Consider the following 22,076-nt stretch of genomic DNA (forward strand, 5'->3'; position numbering starts at 1 on the left):
TTTAGACTGTTATCCTCTCGTTGTTTTGTCGCTAAGGAACTCTCTCTCTCTGGTCTGTGGTTTCTGTTTTCTCACTCATGGTTACTCATATTGTAAAATGCCTCGCTGGTTACTATGAAAAAGCTTTTGCACAAACACAGTAATGAATACGCTTAACTGGACAAATGGTCTCGCTTTCCACCTTATAAATACTTCACACACACACACACACACACACACACTCCTCTCCTTGTTGTTTTGTGTTGTGTGGGTTTTGGCGAACCCCAGACTGGGTTATCTGGCAGCCGTCTGCGGGTTCAGTGAGTTCTCTTCTGTTTGCTCCTAAATGTCTTCATCCGTCCGTCCTGCTTTAATGAGGCCGTCGTTGTTGTTGTTGGGTTTGTGTCTTTTGTTTTGTTCATGCTTCAGTCAGTGCGATCACAGAGTGTTTTTTGTTGTTTTTTTTTAAGAGAAGAAATGAAGGACGCTTCAATCAGGATATTTGCTGAGTCTTTTATTAAATGAGCCACGCAAGACTCGGATCAGAAAACACAATCGTGAGAACGCCGACATGCAAAGCCGTCGGCACAGAGACGAGTTGTGTACTTTACACCTGAAGTCTTTTATTGCTTTCTGTCCAGGTTGTGCGAGCAGCTCCTGGAGGCCGCGGCGTGCATGACAGCCACACGTCTGGAGGGCTGAATTGAATTTAAAAGATGATCATGCTATCTTAGAGCTCCTTCCTGTCGTGGGGTTGAACATATGCTCAGGATGAAGCAATTTAGCTAATAAAAAAGATTCAAGCTGCAGGAATTATATTATTTTCAACAAAGCCAAAGCCTCAAATGATTTCTCGTGACCCTCGTCCTGTTTGATTAGCTCCGTCTTTAAAACACAATGAAAAAGCGTTGTCTTTAAGTCAGAAGTACAAAATAATCCAGATGATTTTTTTTCTCAAGCGTCTCAGTTATGATGAGGAGGTTTTACATCCTCTTTCTCTCTGATCTATTGAAAAACAATCACTGTAGTATTCTGCTAATTAAAGCGTGGCCGTGTTTTTATGAGCTTGTATACCTGCCGGTGGCGTCCAGGTGTCACAGCGCTCTGCAGCTCTGCCAGGTGATTCCTCCGGCCCGCTGGGCTCCTCGCCAGAGCCCCGACTGCATGCTGGGCCCGCACCCTGTGCCCACAGAGCTGATTTACGAGGGCGTTTTGGCAAAGTTACACTTGCGAGCGATTCATCCTTGTTCCCTTTACAGGCTCACTGGCCCGCGGGGACTTCGGCTGAAAGTAAATCCTGTCGGGAGTTTCTAACTCCCGACGGTCTGAGATTGCGTATTAATTTTATCACTCTGCGGCGATAAAAGAATGCACCTGTGTGTGTTTTGTGTATCTCGCTGCAGCCTGATAGAGGTCCAACACGGAGGTGACCTGATAGACTTTGACACAGAATGTGTTCATTAGTGTTATCTGGCTGTACTCGTTCGGTTCGAGTTTTCGTCCCTTTGAGGACAAAATGTAACGCTTCCAGCCGTATCGGTCCAAACCGGGGCCCAAAAACCACCCAGTTTATGTTTCACAGCATGTTACACGAAGCTGAAGCTCAGACCAGGAGACTTTTAAATACATTTAAAAGCACAACTTGTGTTTTCAAACTAAAGTGCACGCATCACAGAAATTTGTGTTAACATTTAAAATAGGGCCTCGACTGAAGAAACACACGCTAAACACGACATTTTATGATTTGTCGACTATTCGATGAGTTGATCGAAGGAGTTTCTCCTCAAAGACTCACACAAAAGCACCACTTTAAACCTTCAGCATAAAAAATGTATGTACACACAAAATGTAAATAGAAGTAATAAAATGACTGTCAACATTTCAAACCACATTAATATTGGCGACCCAGTTCTCTCCGTTCAGCTAACTGACTATACTATGGTACAATGTATAGAGTATATTATATAATACTCTATTAAAAGGTACTTAGGGGGGTACTTAGTACCAAAGTACCAGCTGCTAGCCTCCCGCTAACACTGACGGCTCCTCGCTAACTAGCTAGCCACAACAACCCAGCCTCCTTCTGATGTTGATGCAGTTTAATATAAACATTTCAAGTTGTCGGGGCAATGTCAATGTAAAGTCAGCGAGCTGCTATAATAATGTAGTTTTGCTTTCATTTTCTGTTCTCTAGATTGATCTAGATGTCAACTCTGTTGTTAAAAACGCTGTCGATCAAGACCACGCTGTAGCTTCTGCTCGCCTCCCGCTCTACATTTATCGTGGCGAGGTTGTGGAGTGTCTCTTTACGTCTTCAGTGGATGTCCTTTCAGAGCCGGCCTCTCGTGGAGAGGTCACGTATGGGCCCCACGAGGGGTTCCTCTGACTCGCCCGGCGTCCCTAAAGGAAACCTCTCGGGGTAAATTTAGAGCCGGTGGCAGGACAGCCAGCGCAGCAACATGAGCCCTCATGAGCATGTGTGCAGCTCCCTCGACTCCTTTCCTCTCTCCTACTGACTTCATTACCAGAACGCTGCCCCGCTGCTGGTTTAGCTCTCTCTCTCTCTCTCTCTCTCTCTGTCTCTCTCTCTGTCTCTGTCTCTGTCTCTGTCTCTGTCTCTCTCTCTGTCTCTGTCTCTCTGTCTCTCTCTGTCTCTCTCTCTCTCTGTCTCTGTCTCTCTCTCTCTCTGTCTCTCTCTGTCTCTGTCTCTGTCTCTCTCTCTCTGTCTCTCTCTCTCTTTCTCTCTGTCTCTCTGTCTCTCTCTCTGTCTCTCTCTCTCTCTCTCTGTCTGTCTCTCTGTCTCTCTCTCTCTCTGTCTCTCTCTCTCTCTGTCTCTGTCTCTCTCTCTCTGTCTCTCTCTCTCTTTCTCTCTGTCTCTCTGTCTCTCTCTCTGTCTCTCTCTCTCTCTCTCTGTCTGTCTCTCTGTCTCTCTCTCTCTCTGTCTCTCTGTCTCTCTCTCTCTCTCTCTGTCTTTCTCTCTCTCTCTCTCTCTTCTCTCTCTCTCTCTGTCTCTCCCTCTCCCCCCCCCCCACCCCTCTCTCTCTCTCTCTCTCTCTCTCTCTCTCTCTCTGTCTCTCTCTCTGTCTCTGTCTCTCTCTCTCTCTGCTCTCTCTCTCTCTCTCTCTCTCTCTCTCTCTCTCTCTCTCTCTCTCTCTCTGATGTCGACGAGAGGCTTCTTCTTTCTCTCTGTATTTCCTCTACGAGTTGAGGCTACTTGAGTTCACTGAACTGCATATTGTTTCCTCAGCGGTTGTTCAAGCAGAACTTCCACGACCAGTTAATCTGCCCTCGGGTGTTAAAATCTAGAACAACACTCCATGTGACCTGCACTTATGATTAGAAACTGATGAGAAGCGGAGATAAAGCCGTGTTGGCATTTAATTATCAGATAAAATCAGGAGATATTTTCTCCACTGTGTCTCTATGTATTCGAGCCCCTGTGGGGCTTTTATGTGCATGCCGTGCTTCGATTCTCTTTATTATCAACTTAGTTGGCGCTTGTGTCTTATAATGTACAGTTATCACACTCAGCCAGAGTAATTCTGCGTTTCTATGTCAGAACTAAAACTACAATCGGCATCGTTTCCAAGTCATAAAGTGCAAATCTGGTGTCTGTGCATCGTGCTGACAAAATGTCCTCTCTCTGTTGTCTGTTGCAGTTCTGTGTGGAGCTAAACCAAGCAACGCTGGCCAGCATACGCAAGTGGAAATGGCCACGAGGGCTGTGGAAAAGTGTCGTGTCGGAAAAACCCACTGGACACTCCAGCAAGGTACGTCGGCCATCTTGAACAACACGGACACCTCTCTTTTGTTTTGAGAGCAGATTCACATTGAATGACCGATTGAGAAATACTCTTTGAATATTTGAAGCAGCTGAATTGAGAGAAATAACACAGTTTGATACTTGTAGTTTAAAAATAAATACAAATTCATGCTGTAGTTTATGAAAATCTTTACTTTGTATTTTCCTGATTAAGTCCTTATTTGTTCATCAAACATTTCTGCGGTTTTCTTGCAAAGTATTTTTGTTCTTATTTTTCCCACAAAGATCACTGAGCTGTGACTAAGTCTTGTTGGCTCATCTTACATCTGTAACGCAGCTCTCTGTTTGAACTGAGGCCTCCTCACACACACCTCAAGGCTCATAACATTTTCATTTTAATAAATGTGCTTCCTCGCTTGTATTAATACACATGATGCACTCTGAGGTAGAAGATCAGGGCTCAGCTTGTGACACCTCAGAAAGCTCAGCGGTGGTTCACATCCACGGCCTTGTGACGCAGGGAATTGCGTATTAATAAGTGGTCATAAGCTCTTCGTTAGTAATGGTTTTGGGGCTATCAAAGGACGCTGGTATGAACTGAAGCAGGACAGAGAGTACCGTTTGTGTAGTTAAAAAATCTCACAATAATTATGATTATTGAAGAAAATTTGTACTACTGATTGTTTTATACAGCGTCCACTTTAAACAAGAAAACCAAGCATTCAAACTTCACCTTTTACAGTCAGACTATATGAAATTTCTATCGAAATTCATTATGTTTATCGTCATTTTTAACATTTTTGGGACGATTTATGTTTTTTATTACTCGACGGAAGTGTTTTGAAGTCAAAGTCTACTCATTGACCCAGTAAACGGTCAACTTTTAAACAGGGAAAATGGCCAAAAATATTACAAATTGCATCATTAATAGTGCATTTATGTGTATTTATTATCAATGTACAGTCATAATTGTAGAAGCGAAGGAGAAGACATCCAGTTGCATCATTACCCAGAGATAGCGAGGTTACGGTTACGTAGTTATTGCCTTTGAAATTTGAAATTGAGATCATTTACTAGGTGAGAATAAAAATCTTATGTTTTCCTTTATTGCATCTCCATTTACTCTGGAATGTTAATTAAAATCGCTTTACTTACAATTAATACATATTATTTAGCTTCATACCTTTCTGAAGAGACCTGAAATATGCATTATAACCCCGGGGAGCGCTTCCTGACTCAGTTTGTTGTGGTTTTAGATGCATGTACCTGACTCCTTTTCCCATGATCCTCTTGTTCCAGGGAGCGAGCTACTCTGGCTTCCTGTGGGACACGTCGTCTGGTATCGACCTGAAGGATGCGGCGGTCCTGGAGTCTCCGATTGTCAACGGCAACGGAAATCATGGCTCCCCTCGACTCTACCTGGCTCACTTCTCTGTGAGTATTCAAGGAGCTCATCAGATGTTATGTGAACGATAAAAAACGAGTGTCTGTGTAAAGATGTAACGGAGTCAGGCCTCACTGACCAGAGAGGGAAGTCGCTGTGTGGTAATCCAAGCTCCTCTGTGCTTGCATGTGAGTGTGTGTGTGTGTTGTGTTTTAAGGGAAGTCGCTACACACATAAAGTTCATAACACTGCAAACATTTAAACATGGCAATGCTTTCATCAGTGCGCCGTTGGCTCAAACAGCGTTGCATCAGTTACAGTGACTAAACAAACGTTTATTTGATTGGAAGTCTTTGAGTTTTCCGCTTTAAATTCACCGTCTTGCAGTCTTCTCACATGTGGTATTAATGTTCATAATTAACGTCAAAGGTCTGGCGACAGGGTGACATATTTTGTTATGAAAAGAGAAAAGTTTCTGTTGTAAGACCAACATAATTTACACACTGATGGGACTTTAATTGTTAATGAATAATTCCGGTTCATTACAGCTTGGGTCTTGTTTTCGTAGTTTTGATCATAGTTTCTATCAGTAATGAGAACGCTGAACTCACTCAAGTAATATCTGAGAAAATAATAATAATAATATCATTGCTAAAAAATAAGTCGGGAACGAAACACAGCAGTCGCTTGTAAACACTGTTTTACTCCTGACAGGAAAGATGCACAACAACACGTGTTGTAACCCACACGCATGTCCCCACATGTTGTTCTGTGGCTCGGTGGTTAGCACGCCCGTCTTTCAGTCAGAGGATCGGTGGTTCAATCCCCAGCTCTGTTAGTCCATGTCGTTGTGTCTTTGAGCAAGACTCTTAACCCCTCGCTGATCCCCGTTGCTGCGTCCACGGTGCACAGAGCAACTCTGTCAGTCGCTTTGGATAAAAGCTAAATGTGATGTAATGTTTGCTCGTCGACTGGATTCTGACCAAACTAAAATGGCTGACTCTCCTCTTCAGGTGGGTTCGTACGAGCTGACGGTGGTGAACGTGCACATGCAGGCTGCAGCGGGAGAGTCCAACGGCAAGAACCACAACACGGATGAAGCCAAGTGTCCGCACCTCCCGCCCAGCATCCAGGAAACACTCAGAGGTCAGTCTGCCGGGTCGGCCCGGTGGGCGTCGCCTCCTCACACAGCACCGTGTCAGTTTGGAGCGATCCGAACAAACGGGACAACCGTCACCGATTTACCCCGTATTTATTTTTTTTCTACTGCTCTCTCAATTCTGAACTTTTCCACACTTTGGTTTGTTTTTTTTTTCCTTTTCATTGTCGCGACCTGTTTTCGGCACTAGACCGCGCGTATGAACCCAAAGACTCGAACCTTTCCACCCGGACAGCAATACAGCTAATGTTGTTTCCAGAAGAGAGCGCTTGAGCCTCGTGTTTAGTGAAGGCCGAGAGAGAGAGAGAGAGAGAGAGAGAGAGAGAGAGAGAGAGAGAGAGAGAGAGAGAGAGAGAGAGAGAGAGAGAGAGAGAGAGAGAGAGAGAGAGAGAGAGAGAGAGAGAGAGAGAGAGAGAGAGAGAGAGAGAGAGAGAGAGAGAGAGAGAGAGAGAGAGAGAGAGAGAGAGAGAACGGAGAGCACTAAGAGAAAGACGGACAATTCAGACAAAAAAATGTACGTTTCTTATGAAAAGCTTTAAAGGAAAGCTGCATGTTTTTTGTAAAATCAGAGCAGCGGCCTGCATTTACTTTGCGAGGGCAAAATATATGAATGAATGAAACCTGATGAATATTAGTTTAAGCCACTTCATTCTGTATTTTCTGAGAATTATCAGTTCAATGAAAGGTATTAAAGATGCTGTTGCATGGTGCTTATTATTTAATTATCTTAATTCTTTAAAAGTCACCAGAGAGAATGAAACTAGGCCTCTGAACCGTTGTGTCCCGCGCGTCGTCCGTCTGAAGATGAGTTATGATGACGTCGTCCTCGTCCTCAATCCATTTTTTTCTCTGTTTCTTCTTCCTCTGCAGCTGAGAAGGAGTTGCTGGTGCTGGGAGATTTCGGCTCGCCGGCTCAGAGCTCGGAGCTGGACGTCCTGAGGAAGGAGAAGCTCTGTGCCCTGGTGCCCTCCTCCCAGTTCACCAACATCAGCACCCGCTCACCGCAGGGCACCCGCTGCCTGGACAACATCTGGATGAGCCGCTCCCTCAAGAAGATCTATTCTGGTAGGTGCACTGAACGGGCGCTTTGGGACAGTGGTAGCATTTCATTCTTGGAGTCAAAGTCAATCGAGAGGGATATGTTTTGAGTCGCAAGATATGAGAGAAAAAGTACTTTGAGACAAGTCAACTTTTAAAGTCAATTAACACGAGTTTTAGTTCAGTCTCGAGTCATTTAACGTAACTCAAAGTACTCAAAGTACAACTCAGGTTAGTGAAACGTTTTTACATGACTGAGACCAAGACCTCAATGCATCGGCCTGATAGTTATCATCCTTAAAAGCCTGCGAGTTTCTTCATTTCATGGTTTAAGTCCGACTCGACTGTTCTGATATTTACATGTAGCAGGACTGGACACCTAGTTTGTATTTCCATAAAACATATTTCCATATGTGTTTGGATTGTCCGTCCCTCCACGTCGGTACGGCCCATCCCAGTGACCGTCCACTGTGACCTCACAAAACACAAGATGTCATGGACTAATTATGAAAATTTCACACTAATAATAACACATTTTATTTGTATAGCGCTTCAACCTTATGGCACCACGCCTTGTTTTCCAAAAATCTGAAGGGTTAATGTACTCGTACTAAATACCGATTATCTCCTCAACCACAAGGCCTATTTGAATAATTGAAAAGGGCACGATGTACAAAAAGACTTCGGCTGACGTCCCGTCTCCTCGCGTCTCTCCCTCCAACAGGCCACTGCGTGGTGGTGCGCGAGGGCCTGACTAACCCCTGGATCCCAGACAACTGGTCGTGGGGCGGCGTGGCGTCGGACCACTGCCCCGTGGTGGCCGAGTTCTACGCGGACGTTTCCCCGAAGGAGTTCAGCAGGCCCGGTATGTCAGTGGTGGACCGAGGGGACGTTATACCCAAACACGAGCGGTGACGACATGCGCCGACGCGTGGAAATAAGACAGTGGTGGGACGCGAGACTTTTGTCCGGCCTCTTTGTCCGGATCCTGCTTCCTCTCGGTGAGCTGTGGGAGCGGAGAGTTTCCTGATGAATGTGAAGAAGCGCCAAGATTGCCTTTTTGCTTTCAATTTATCAATGTATGATAGTCACCGGTCATAGAGCCATAACATGTTTCGACAAAATATATATATATATATATATAATGTACTTTAAAAAGGAATGTGCCAAACATTTTCTATATGTATATAAAAATAAAGAGAACTTGATAGGTGCTCCAGCTGTGTCCTCTCATCATTCTGATCGGGATCCTCCTGATGGCTCTGAGGTGACGCTCATCTCTTCTGTCAGTCCAGAGGGCGACAACGTCACGGAGGCTGAGCGACGCTAAATTATGTAGGCCGGGTGCACGTGCGTCCCTGCACAGGGCCGTCAGAGGACATGCGGCTCCACGGTGATTGTTTCAGATACGGATGAATCCACGTTGTAACACAACAACGAGCAGAACTAAGTCATCGGCCATTTTTGATTTGTCGAAAGAAAAGATATCCTTACTGGGTAAAAAAAGAAAGGCTCTGTGTGCAGAAAGACAGCTAATCAATGCATTTGGCTGCACACACTATAAAAACATTGCTGGGTTACCAATCAAGCAAGAACACGCACAAAAATCACTTGGTACAGTTGATGCGGCAACCATTGCCCGGATTATAATCTAACAAAACATTAGCGCTCATGTGGAGTTCAACCAACATGCCGGTTGGGTCTTGAGCAGGTCGAGCACAGCGGGTTTAAAACAGCTGACCAGAGCAGAGTGTACACACCGCTCATCTCTGTTGGTCCCTCATTTCCCCCAACACACACACACACACACACACACACACACACACACACACACACACACACACACACACACACATAAACAGGACGGCCTCCATCAGATCATCTGCGTGGCTTCCTCGTCCTTCCTGCCTGTCAGCATCATGTCTCTGGCCTGAACATCGAGCAGAGCTTGATGGAGCCCCCTAGTGGTGGACTCCTGCTCCTTCTATCATGCAAACAATACCTGCATTGTTTCAAGAAACTATAAACTCATTCTCCATTGGAGCAAAAATGCTTTTCTTTAAGAAAAGTCTAAATGTGTTTTTTAGGTGATAGAGGACGTGTAATTTATGCTTAAGCAGAAATGCCAGAATCAGATGTTTGTGTACAATAAATTTGGCTTGATAGTTTTGTGCATGATAACAAACACAGTAAAGAAAGTGAAGTCCCAGTAAAAGTGTCGTTGTCGAGGTTTTGGTATTGATGGACTGCAGCCTCCTGCAGGTTGGGGGAGGGAGGGGCTGCTCGCTGTCTTTAAGGTCCTGGAGGGCCGGCAGCTTGCAGCCTTCTCAGCAGATCGAATCTGGTGCTGCACCGTCATTAAGTTTGGCAGGTTGAACTTCCTCAGCTGCTGCAGGAAGTAAATCCTGCAGCAGCTGTAAACAACTTTCTTCGGGCCTCCGGTGGACTCGGCGGACATCAACGGGCCGGAAGCTTTCAGAGGGAGCGGTTCTGAACGAGGACGAGTTGTGTCCGTCCTCTGATGGACAGATTCTCCACGAGAGCCTCGGGTTCCTCCACAGACTCTCTCTGACTTTAAAATGCTCCAACATATTATATTTGGACATTTGGATCATCTGTTGTTTAACCCGTAAAATATGACAACGCTTTAGAGATTTAAGTTCTTCAAGGGTTTGTATGAAACCAGGATTCCTCTGGTAAAGAGAGCAGTTTCCTCTTGAGCTGCCAAACAACTGTTTAAATAACATTGTGCAATATTATTTCTGTCAGCTGATTATAAACATGCAAGTAAATTAAACTGATGAACTTGGTGAACTACAGTATATCCAACATTTAATGTAATGAAACCAAGGGAATGATTTTCACCAACTTTCTGTTCATTTAAGTTCTTAGATAACATTTTTACATCTTGCTGACAGACTGAACATTGCATATTTTATGACGCTTGGTTTACCGTAGTTGTTTTTCATATTGTGCATACGTATATCAAGTACTGTGTAGCCTCCTGCTCACAGTTAAAAGCTCTTTCTGAACAGTATATCAGTATTCTATATAGCATATATATATATTCCATTATTTAGTATACTCTTTAATGTGTCAGTGAGATATCATCCTAAATTTAGAATGAATATCTGGTGGTTTTTTTGACTCTTGGGGTTTCAGGATGTCTCATTTCACACGTTGTAGTTCACTGCTTGAAATAGTTTTCTCATGAGCTGCTGTCCTCTAGTGGAGATGTTGCTCTCCTCCACAATAACCACTCCAACTGTCTCATCTGATGACAGCGTGGTCTTACTCCAGCAGGACGGTCGTCTAAACAACAAAATATCAATGTATTAATTCTTAAAATCATTAAAAGTGAGTCCTCCCAACTCAATTAGGCACGTCGGGTTAAACCAATAGAGATATTAAGAACCATTAAACGATACAGAGACGAAACTAACTAACATTAGATATCCCACAAGCAATAAAATATTTCTTGCAAACAACTCAAACCGTACATTGGTGCTCTACAGTGGAGACATGTCTACTAGTCTCCTTGATTGCATCCTTATTCCACATTGCCTATAGATCCAAGTGTCAGGAGGTGGGAAGCCTCCGTCTGATGTCCGTGGTCTTCAGTCTGCCGTCTGCTGTGCAGCGCGTCACTGCTTGTACCTGTCAGTCACCGCTCGGGCCCTCAATGGTTTCCAGTTTCCCAGTGAAACCGGACGCCGGTGAATGGGGATGTGTGACACCTCTGGACAGGGTTTGGAGAGGCCAGCAGTGTGTGTTGTGACAGATTTGGTTACTGCGGTCGCTCAGATTGTGGGTCGTCATGTTCAACTGAAACTCTACTCATTGATCTCTGACACCGAGAAGAGCTCCACAGCGATCTTCACCGGGCGTTCCAATATCCACACCAGCGTACAATTTAGTGTGAAAAATGTGACGTCTGTCCAGATATAGAATTTGAAATGCATTATTCCTAAAATACCAGGATGTCCTACTGCATCCAGGCGTATTGCACTGGCTATTCTATATGTATGCATAGGTATTTAAGCAAGAGGGTCAAAGTTCAAGGGACGATGTTATGAGGAAGAAGTATGTTGCAAGAGCAGCTACTTCCCAAGTATGAACAGTATGAACTGAAAGTACAAATAAAAAATATGGGATTTGGAACGCAGTATTTGTACATGGTGAGACTACGGTGGCCCTGATGGGAAAAACAGAAAGCACAACAGCATTGGCGAGACCCAAACCTGAATGGGTATGCACGTTTTGGTCGACATCTGTCAGTCTGTGACAAATGGAAGAAGTTATTTTCACTGTGATTTAACAGCGTTATTTTTCCCCTCTGTAGTTTTTCATTGTTCTGCTGCAACTATTTCGATATTTTGAATAGAAATGTGTCACAAATGTAAAGGATGCGTGTCCAAAAATACATACAGACATACTTTTGGGAAACACAAACCACATTTTCAGGTAGTCCACTTTATTTAATGGTTTTATCTATAATAATATCACAAAAAGTCACTCAAATAGAAAACATTACATAGGAAAGCAGTGTAATTAAACTGCACTATTTAAGGGGCAGAGTAGCACACATGCTCTCCATATTAGGTCATTCGTGACGACACAAAGACTCATCAAGTATCACAGTAGAACTACGAGGCTTTTGTTTTGTGAAACATAAATATATCATAAATGACACCGATGAGGCCATATAAAAGAAGTGGACATAAAGCAGGTTATACTTTAGGGCGGGGCGAACAAGATGGCGACCGGCAAAACAGCAAACTACAGGCCTCCAAACTGCAGTCCACAAGCCCAATGAGTGACATCACGGCGACTACGTCCACTTCTTCTACACCGTCTGTGACACCAACACAGGAACTGCTCATATCAGTGCAGTTGAAAAGGTAGATTGAAGGTAACAAAGTGCAAATAGTCAAACAGGGCTTCAAGTCACTGCACTTGGACCACGACGGCTTCTGAGCAACTTCAAAATACACAGCTTTACTAGTGTCTTTCACATCTCAGGGCCATTTTCTTTTCAGCAAATGTAGAAGAATGCTGACAGGCTTCTGCTGTAATTAGCAGGTCTGTGTGTGACGACGCTGACGAAGCACTTTATCACCTTATCTCTCCATTTCTCTCCAGAAAGACAGAGCTGCTTTCAACCATCTTTCTCTCGAGCAACAACTCTCTTCTTTTGAATGCCCAACATCTGTACTACAAAAATAGTAAACCCTAAGTGGTAGCAAGAGGATAAAAAAGTGCAAGAATGTGTTCATCCCTACTGAAGAGACAGATATAAAACACAAGGTAAGTACACTTAGATCACGAGTGCATGAGAGAACGACAAAGGGTTCTTAAATTAGATCTAGATGAATGTGTGTTTGAGGCTTCGGCTAAACATATTCATGCACTAGTCCACAAGAAAAAAACGCATTTAAGAAGTCTCCAAGAAAGTCATAACTGTCTGGTTGTAATCAGTGTTCATGTGTTCATGTGGACTCTGTTGTCTCGCTGAGTAACAAGCTAACGTTGGTGAAAGGCCGTAGCAGTGAGCTTCAATTTCATCAGATTTTCTATCCTGTGTTGAATCCAAAATGTTTGCACACGGACGGTTTGATGCAACGATTGTGATGATTCTACTTTCAGCCCGACAGGATCCCCATTTTACGAGAGCAAAGAAAACGTCAGTAGCTTGAGCAACAGGGTACGCGACGGGTCAAAGTGCATTTACAAGACACCCCGTGAATGTGGAGTAACTAACGGACAACACTCCCTCAGATGTGCTTGAAGTCACCATTATAAAGTTTGTCCGCCAAAAAGCACCAACAAGCATATTATTCAACTGAAGTGATCATAAATTTAAGGGGATCCTTATCAAATGTGTTTGTTGATGTGATGTATTTGTAAAAATACAAACACACATAAAAAAAATCGTTCAGGCTCTAAATTAGGTCATAATATTGAAACAAGCTCTGGAGGAGATGTTTATGAAAACTTTTCCTGACTAACACTGGGTATCAAACCTCGAACCAAACTGAGCATCAGATGCTAACAAGTAAAAGAAGTTGGCATCAAGTGCTTGGAATTAATTATTTAATTAATTTCTGTATTGATCAGCAATTCAGGTATTGTATTGGCACTGGTAGAAACAATAAACTACGTCCAGCCCTGATCACAACACCCAAATGAGTCTCTGGGCGATCTCTTTTGCATCAGTGGAGAAACGACATAACTGAGCAATAACAGATCTAAAATTCAAAGCTAACATCAACTAATGTGCCCGTCTAACTCTACACGACGTGCACTACAGCATGCTGCACGCATCACGCCGCTCTGCCGCCCTGCAGGGTGACGGCGTGGAGGCCTGCGGGTCGCGGCCGGCAGCGGAGCGTCAGACGATGGCCTTGAGCTCCTCGTCAGTCAGCTGGTTGACCGCCATGATTTTCTCCAGCTGCTCGGCGTACATTGCCTGGTCCTGCATGAAGTGTGGGATGCGGACGTTCTCCATCTGAGCCAGCGGTTTCAGGCGGTCCACGTCTTCGAATGACACCTAAACCCCGCAGGAGAGAGAGAGAGAGAGGAGACGGAGTTACCGACCAGCCGCACCGCCGTCACCGTGACACTATTTCACTTCACGTATTCATGTGAGATCGGGTTGTTGGGGACACGTCTCTTCTTACATCAGGTTCCACAACGACAGCTGGAACAAGCATCTTGTGTAATTATCATCTTTGACGCAGAGGTTATTGTATCAGCGTCATTCAGCCTTTCCAGTCATTTCACGCTCCACTTTGGAGGAAGAAAAATGTTCATGCCGCACCGGCCAAACAAATTTGTAACAAAATGGTCCGGGCTGAATTTGTATTGAATTCACTTTTTGTGACTCCTCCATCCATGCTTTTTCAAATAATAGAATAAAGAAAATTAGTAAACCAGATTGCTCCATCACACAGAAACAAATAACATGTGCAATCACTTTGAATAAATGAATAACATTTGGCAAAAACAAAAGAGCTTATTGTGGCTGCAATTAACCTGTTTTGCACTGAATAGCTTTTTAATATAATTATAACTAAAGGATTATAGAAAAAGAAACATTTAAAAGACATACCTGTAATACCTCCGCGCCCCACTGGACTACACGATTAGAAACATGATGTCACCAACAGGACAATCAAGGAAGGATAAGTAGTTTTTAATGGCAACAAAACTGCGTGTGTGAGATAAAGAGTTCATGCACCTTCCTACGGGACGCTGTCAGCACAACAATGAGGCCTCATCTGACACTCTGACACTGAACGATCATCATCACTGAATGGTGCCGCAAAGGGAATTCAAAGGGAAGCAGTGCAAATATCAGGAAACAGAAGTGCCTGGCAGTGACATCAAGCATCAAGCGAAGAACAAGTTCACTTCTAGTATTCACTACTTTGTGTACTGTCGGGGCAAACTGCTCTGGGTAAAGACCGAGAGAATGAAGTCGCTCTCACGAGCAGCTGAGACTGCTGCTGCTTCTCTCTGAAAGGAGTTACATGCGGTTGCGGTGGGGACTGCATTTGATTATGATGCCTGTTGGACAGCTTCCTTTGAAAAAATGGAAAATAGATGCAAGTTGATGGGCTTCATTAATTCAGCGTTTGTTTTACTCTCTTTGATGTCAGAGGGTGGACGTTTGGATTCAGTCGGTGACTGATTGAAGAGGAGAAACTGGTGCAGCCACGGGCTTAATTCAAGTTGTGAACGACAGCACTGAGACGTCTAATAAAGAGACTCGCACCTGTGAATAATCCTGTAAGCTTTCATTCCACACGGCTGCTGCTTCGTGAATCAGTAAACTGTCTAATACAACTGGATGGAGATAGCTGAGCTACCTCACCTTTCCGAGCGCCATCAGCAGTGGGAAGTTGATCTTGTCTCTGTATCTCAGGATCTGCAGGATCCCGTCCAGGTAGACCTGGTCTTTGCTGAAGCACCCTGCAGTGCGAGAGGCGGGGGAAAGAAGTCCAATACAAGTTTGGCGAATAGGAATTTAAAAAAGGCAATACTTTCAACACATCACATGTGAATCAATTCAGGTTAAGACCAACTGTGTGGGATTGTCTCTGCATGCAATGCGTCACCTGGCTGTGCCGTGTCGGTCTGGCCCCTCTTGGCTCGGACGCAGTAGTCCCAGCGGGTGTTGGGGTCCTGGACGAAGCGCCCCAGACTGCGGAAGAGCTGAGAGAAGGACATGTGGCTGGCCTGGTAGACGGTGTAGTAGAGCAGGCCGGCGCGCCACAGCGTGGGGTCCTTCCTGAACAGGACGCTGTGGATGCTGGCCAGGCCCTCCTCCGTGGGGTTCAGGGGCTTCAGGTTGTGCTTCTTCCTGCCCACACCGCTGCTCCACGGCTGGTGGCAGTTGTTGATGCCACGGAAATAATGTGTGCCTGGTGGACAGTCACAAGGGCTATTAACATGGAATTTAAGCTCAAATTCAAGGCAACTTTACTTCGATTAGATCCATAAAATGGTTAAATGATAGTGCATTGATACCAGTAACAATCTTTAAGTAAATACAATCAATGACTGTCTTCTGATGAACTATATTACAGTTGAACTGACATTTTTTTCATCAAGAATACAACATACTGTCAGCCCTGTGTGGGAGACGCTGTACCCACCAATCTCATGCCGCAGCATGCCTTCGAGCCAGTGCTCCCGGGCGGTGGAGATGTTGATGGTCAGCGTGGGTCTGCTGTTCACCACCGTCATGGAGGCTCTGGACAGGAGGTCGTCTGTCACCTGGGCTACGATCTTTCAACAGATGAATGAAACATTAAGTTTTTGCTGTATTTTTATTTAAACTGTTAGATCCATTTCCACCACTTACCAACATTTGAGAGTATATATGTCATTATATGACACAACGACAAGAAAAACACTATAAGATTAGCTATTGTGTTAGCCGTGTTATGTGAGCTGTTGGAGCTGAAAGGACGCGGCCAGAAGAAGGACGTCGAGTATTTCTGTGTGATTGCACCTCAAACAAGTTACTTCTCATTATATAAACTTCTTGTGGCGACATGATCCTACTTGCATCTACTTCTCCTTAATCTGATTGACATAGTGAGGGATTGTGACTGACTTGCTCAGAAAGCACTGATTGTTTTTCTTCTTCTTTATGTAACTGCGTGGCCATTATGGCTGGCAGTGAATCCAAGGACAGTAACAGAGAGGAATCACAATGACGTGTTATGTGTGACAAGTTTTCAACCTTCATTGAAATGTTGTTGACAACACTGCTCACCCCAGTGTGTCCTGCCGCGTATGTGGCTGTGTCCTCCATGTCTTCTGTTTAAACAGACGGACATATTTGACATATTCGGCATATGTTTTACGATATTTTGGGCTGCATTCAGATCAAAACCACTGCTTTACATTACTGGAATATCTTCTTCTGCCATTTGTAGCTGGGTTTCTCTTTCAGTGCCCTTCCTCCCTTGCATTTCATCTCCACTGGCTAGTGCATCTACACCCATTAAGACTTCACCACACACACAGACAAGGTGTGTGTGTGTGTGTGTGTGTGTGTGTGTGTGTGTGGTGTAATGTGCTCTGTAGAACATTAATAACTCGATGATGTAACATGTATTTGTTGACGGTTATATAAACACATCTTTGCACGAGCAAACTTCACGATGACTTAAGTGAACGCGGCTTTTTGCAAAGGTCTTACTTTTCCCTGGAGCTCTTTTCCCTTTGAGGCCCTGCTGTCTGCTGCTCTGCTATGATGATGCACAAATTCAGCATGACACACACTGCGGTGCAGCCACAGAAAGATACCAGGCTCCAAATGACAGCCTCTTAATGACTTTTTCACTGTATGTAATATACTCGGCAGTGGGAATTGTCTGAACTGGGTGTGTACCGGTATGTTTTGTTGAAAAAATGCACACAGTGCCATGAGGGTGTGCACATTAAAAGCAACGCTTATCAAATAAGACGGAGTCGCACGTCCTCCTACCTCCCCCAAACAGCCTTCCTTCTCCATGTATTTCTTGATGTTGAGCCAGACGCGACTCTTGGTGAGGAGGTTGCCTCCAGTGGCCTGCTCAAACTTCTCATAGCTGCCATATCGCTGCAGGGCCAGCTCCATGATGCGAACGGCCTACAAGATGAGGAGAGAGTCACGATGTGAAAGCTGCGCGTGACGAATGACTGTTCTGACACCTTCTGTTGTGGATTCTTTGGACATGCTGTACTTGGCAATAACGGCTAATCATGACAGTTTCAACAAACTGCCAGTTAGTCAATCAACGTATTTAGAAGAAGAAAAAAACTAATGGAAACAGTCAAGCTATTTTTACAAGACCGATAATGGGGAGTAGATAATTTATTCTCTTCAAAATTCTCTTCATCCTATGGGTTCCCTATGGTTCTATGCTTGGTCCCAGTTCATATATATTTATCTATTTACATGATGCTGTCCAAATGTCCCCTCTCCTAGAACCTAATACCTAGACATGCCAGCCGGGAGTAATGTTGTTTTACATAAACACACAATCTTGATATAGATCCCATATTTTTTTCCCCAGTGCTTTTGGATAGTGAAGATAAATAACCTCAAACCTTCTTTGTCCCACAATTTCTTGTATTGTGTTAGCATGCACTAATACTGTTAATGCTGATTAAAGACATTCGCTGTGGCAGTTTTTTAATGGATCCCAGCCCCTTTCCTCTTTCACTGAGTCAACAGACTCACACTGCACCAGCTCGGATCTGCCCTGACGCCAAAGAGTTGGCAGCAAGCCTCTGTGATCACAGTGTCCAGCTTGACGGCTGGCATGTGGAGGTTGCTGATCTCAAACCAGCCAGCTCTGCAGAAAGCTCATGCCCCAAGGACTTTGTTGCAGATGTGATGAATGACATGTCACTGCCTCTGGGTCAATTTGGTGGGCTTCTGCATTCACTGAATGTAGGTTTTTGGCATTCTCTATCCCAGAGACTTAAGATAAACCTGTATTTGACATTGGTTACAATAGGTCCAAAGTTAATATTGTAACCAATGTCAACCGAGGGGAAAGACTTCAGTCTCCATCCACTTCTGACAAAAAGATATGTCTCTTGAGCTGCTAAATGCTCCACTATGTTCACTGCAGTATGCTAAATGCTGCACTCGTCTGCTGTTTAGGTTTGTAGTGCACAATCAGCTTCTGGAAACTACGAACAGACAGTATATTTGCTAAAAACTAATCAAAAATCCACAAAACAATCAACTGTAAAATGCTGAGGGGAACTGCAGCGTTGACAGTTACAGATCTCATCACTCATTAGATCTAAACACCCCTTTCGTATTGCACAGCCATCTGATCCTTAGTTTATACACAGTGGACATGTTGTCAGTGTCTTCATACAGACAGAGATATGCAGTCCCATTGAACACATATTAGTCAGCATTTCAATAAAGGTTATTTGTTACAGAAAAGTATTGCTCTCACCCAGCCAAACAAACCCAATAATTCAATTACTCCCAACACAGACACGCCCTCACCTGTGGCAGGAAGCGGTCCGAGGCATTGTTATGTCGTGCCAGAACAGCTGGGGAGATTGGGTTGCTGTACTCAAACTGTGGATTATAGTTGAAGTCAGACTTGAAAAACGTGGCCTTCTCCTTCTGAACATTAGACGGCTTGATGGCTGTAAGGATGCAGAGCTTCTTGGCATTTTCCACTTCCCGTGCGATTGCTGCTTTGTGCAACAAGGGAAGTTTTGTGCGGGGGGAATTAGGGGTGCCCATTTTTCTTAGCTGTGGACCTGCACGAGGAGTGAGGCCCATGGTGCTGCCCACGACTGCAATGCTCCTTGCTGGTTTAGAGTGATTGGAGTTGCCTGAGAGAACACGATTTGTCTGTGCAGGTTTACAGACACTTTCTGGGGCACGCAACTTTTTAGGAGCCATGGCCGGGCGGTTTCTTCTGCTAGATGTGGTGCCACATTTCACTGATGTTTTTGGCCTCTTGTACGGGGACGGCTTTGGGTTCTTCTTCTCCTCAGCCTGCAGCAGGACGTTGTAGCTGCTGGTGCCGGTGCTGAAGAGGTCTTTGAGGACACTGGAAGAAATCTTCTCCAGGTATACCTGGCTTGGACTCAGCGCCTTGTCAGCAGAGTTTAAGATGTACTTTTTGGACATTTCTACTTCTGGCCAGTGGAGTCTTTCTGAAAAAAGTAAGACAAGAGACCAGTAAGGGAAGACAGTGAATCTGTTTGCTACTTACTTCTGGATCACCTACAGGTCTGAATAGATAGCTTGATAGAGTAATCCTCTTATCAAGGCAGGATAAAATTAGATCTATTCCAATGCCAAGCTAAAAAAACAAGTTCCTAAATATACAAAATAAATATTATGTGTGTATATATACTTATATATATATATGTATATATATAATGTGTGTGTGTGTGTGTGTGTGTGTGTGTGTGTGTGTGTGTGTGTGTGTGTGTGTGTGTGTGCGCGTGTGTGTGAACTTAAACATGAAGTATAGAAACTATCTTTTCCCACTTTTCGAAAAATCTTTTTCTTGATGTGATCTAATTGAAATAACCATTTGGTTTCATCCTGCTCTGCTATTACAGAGAACTTTATTCTCATCTTGTCTCCAGAGACCAACAGTTAAGTGCAGGAGTCCGAGTGCGGGTCTTTGCTATTTTCAGTAAGGTGACCTGGAACATCATCACAGTCAGAGCCGGCGCTCTGTTCGGACAGGAGCACTGGGGCGGAATCCATGCAACCACAGACAGAACAAACTGATGACCTCAACCACACAGTAATGATTGGAAGAGCGACAAGGACAAATTGGAGCTTCAATGGCTTGCTCAGCCATCAAATGCTATTACCTAACACATTAGATGGGCATTTCATCATCCAGTTTCACCTCATGTGATAGGCTATCATATTATACTGTATTTCACAGAAATGACCAGTTCAGAATTCCTATCTAGTAGATGCTGCGTGTGTGATTGTGAATTTTCCCCAGTATCCATTTAGGAAATCAAATGTATGACAGCAAACACAGGCGTGAACGTGAACTTGGTTGAACTGCACAACAAAATGAAACAATGCTGAAGCGTCTCCATCAAGCCATCAACATTGATCAAAAATATTAGTACTATTGTCAATTTAAAGCATATGATTAACAGTAATCAGCATGAGTCAGCATTGAGTAAGCTCATCAGGAAACTGACACAGGTCTTGTGTGAATACAAAATAGATTATGTATGATACAATATAATAATATAAGATAAACGATAGAATATAATCAATATATTCATGCTTTCTTAAAATGTTTTCCCAGTTATAATACGTGCATTATGTCCACAATAGCTATCTGGAGCTCATATTTCAACCCCCTTGCTTTTATCCACGAAACTAATGAGTAACGTCAGTTTTAAGTTACCATAATCGCTATTATTAAAGTATCATATTTAGGAATTAATGTCCCTAATTCCTCTAAGTAATTGAGCTCCAAGCTACAGTCAGTCACAGGATAATAAAAGACACACAAGGTAAATGCAGCCTTACCTGTTACTTTAATGGACTCCAGCATCCTCCGTGAAGGCTTCAGGAAACCTAGAAACACCGATGCTGCTCGAAGAATACAAAGGTTGAACTAACCTAGCTGAATTAGCCCGCTAATGTTGCCCAATTAAACCCGCAGCGACTGAAATAAATGACCTGTAATGACAACGTGTCACGAAACGCAGAAATTATGTGTCTAAAGTGTCTAAATGTCTAAGATGACATACGTATTACCACCGACAACGAGCCCATACGCACTGACAGGAGTAGAGTCGTCGGCGAGCTACCGTCCTTGCTGAACTGTTTCCATGGTTTCGTTGACGACTGCCTTTCTACGTGATACACGCGGGTGCTCATGGGAAATGAAGTCCCTTTGAGGAAGGGTGGAGACACTTTTGAGGAAAAACATCCGAGTTTTGGGGCGTAAATTGCCTCATTAATAATTTGCAATTCAGAACTAATCTATTGCCAATAGATTCAATTTCGCCAGTTTATTGTTGTGAGTAGCAGTTGTAGCTTTCTTTGGACTGGTTGAGAGACGCCCAAGACTTAACAGACACCAAATAGAATAAACTAAACAAACTAAACACACAAATAAAAATGAAATATAAGAACATTTACATTTACATTAGCAAATGACTTAGTTCATACTGATGTTTCATGTGAGTGACTTTTTATTAGTCTCAATGCCACTTAATTCCCGACTAACTTCTTGAATTTCCCTTTCGGGATCAATAAAGTAATTATCTATCTAACTTTTTGAATTTGTAAATTTTATTTTTGACAAAACATATAAACTGATCAATTGAAAATACAGATTAGATTAGAAACCTTTATAAATCTCATACAGGAGTATAGAGTGGAAAACCGCAACACAACTTGTCTGTAAGTGTTAATGTTAAAGTGCACATCAAATTGGAGACAACAAAAATAATCCGTAAAACTGTGAACTCGGTCAACGAACGTTTTAACCGCTTAATATTTGAATCAACAGAGGACTGATTCATAAAACATATGAATTTGCACGATGGAGTGACGCCCTCTTGGACTGACGCCCTCTTGTCACGTGACAAGCACCTTGGCTGTGATAGGCTGCTCGATTGTGACGCCCTCGGAAACTTGGTTGATTCTGATTGGTTCTTAAGGGCTTCCCGACTGTTAGAGCATGCGCAGTAGATCCAGCGCTGAAATTCAAAATTTG

The 22,076-nt window shown here is 43.7% G+C and overlaps 2 protein-coding genes across 2 annotated transcripts in view; one reads left to right on the forward strand and one right to left on the reverse strand.

Moving 5' to 3' along the window:
* The window catches only part of eepd1 (endonuclease/exonuclease/phosphatase family domain containing 1), a 21,562-nt gene extending 13,036 nt beyond the window's left edge, over positions 1-8,526 (forward strand). The window contains exons 3-7 of the mRNA XM_068575755.1: positions 3,639-3,749; positions 5,042-5,176; positions 6,140-6,272; positions 7,156-7,350; positions 8,048-8,526. Of these exons, the coding sequence (XP_068431856.1) occupies positions 3,639-3,749; positions 5,042-5,176; positions 6,140-6,272; positions 7,156-7,350; positions 8,048-8,238 (765 nt within the window). The 3' untranslated portion in view covers positions 8,239-8,526. The remainder of the gene's footprint in view (positions 1-3,638; positions 3,750-5,041; positions 5,177-6,139; positions 6,273-7,155; positions 7,351-8,047) is intronic.
* Positions 8,527-11,776: 3,250 nt separating this feature from the next.
* Positions 11,777-21,175, reverse strand: matcap2 (microtubule associated tyrosine carboxypeptidase 2). Its single transcript, XM_068576114.1, has 7 exons — positions 20,879-21,175; positions 18,854-19,518; positions 17,327-17,470; positions 15,984-16,116; positions 15,444-15,749; positions 15,200-15,297; positions 11,777-13,873 (listed from the first exon to the last, which is right to left on the reverse strand). Exons 1-7 carry the CDS (start codon positions 20,901-20,903, stop codon positions 13,715-13,717), a joined length of 1,530 nt encoding a protein of 509 aa, XP_068432215.1. The 5' UTR covers positions 20,904-21,175; the 3' UTR covers positions 11,777-13,714.
* Between the last annotated feature and the right edge of the window lie 901 nt (positions 21,176-22,076).

This window comes from Clinocottus analis, unplaced genomic scaffold, assembly GCF_023055335.1.
Source record: "Clinocottus analis isolate CAN_PGR_092001 unplaced genomic scaffold, fCliAna1.0.p SCAF_14, whole genome shotgun sequence".
Lineage (NCBI taxonomy): Eukaryota > Metazoa > Chordata > Actinopteri > Perciformes > Cottidae > Clinocottus > Clinocottus analis.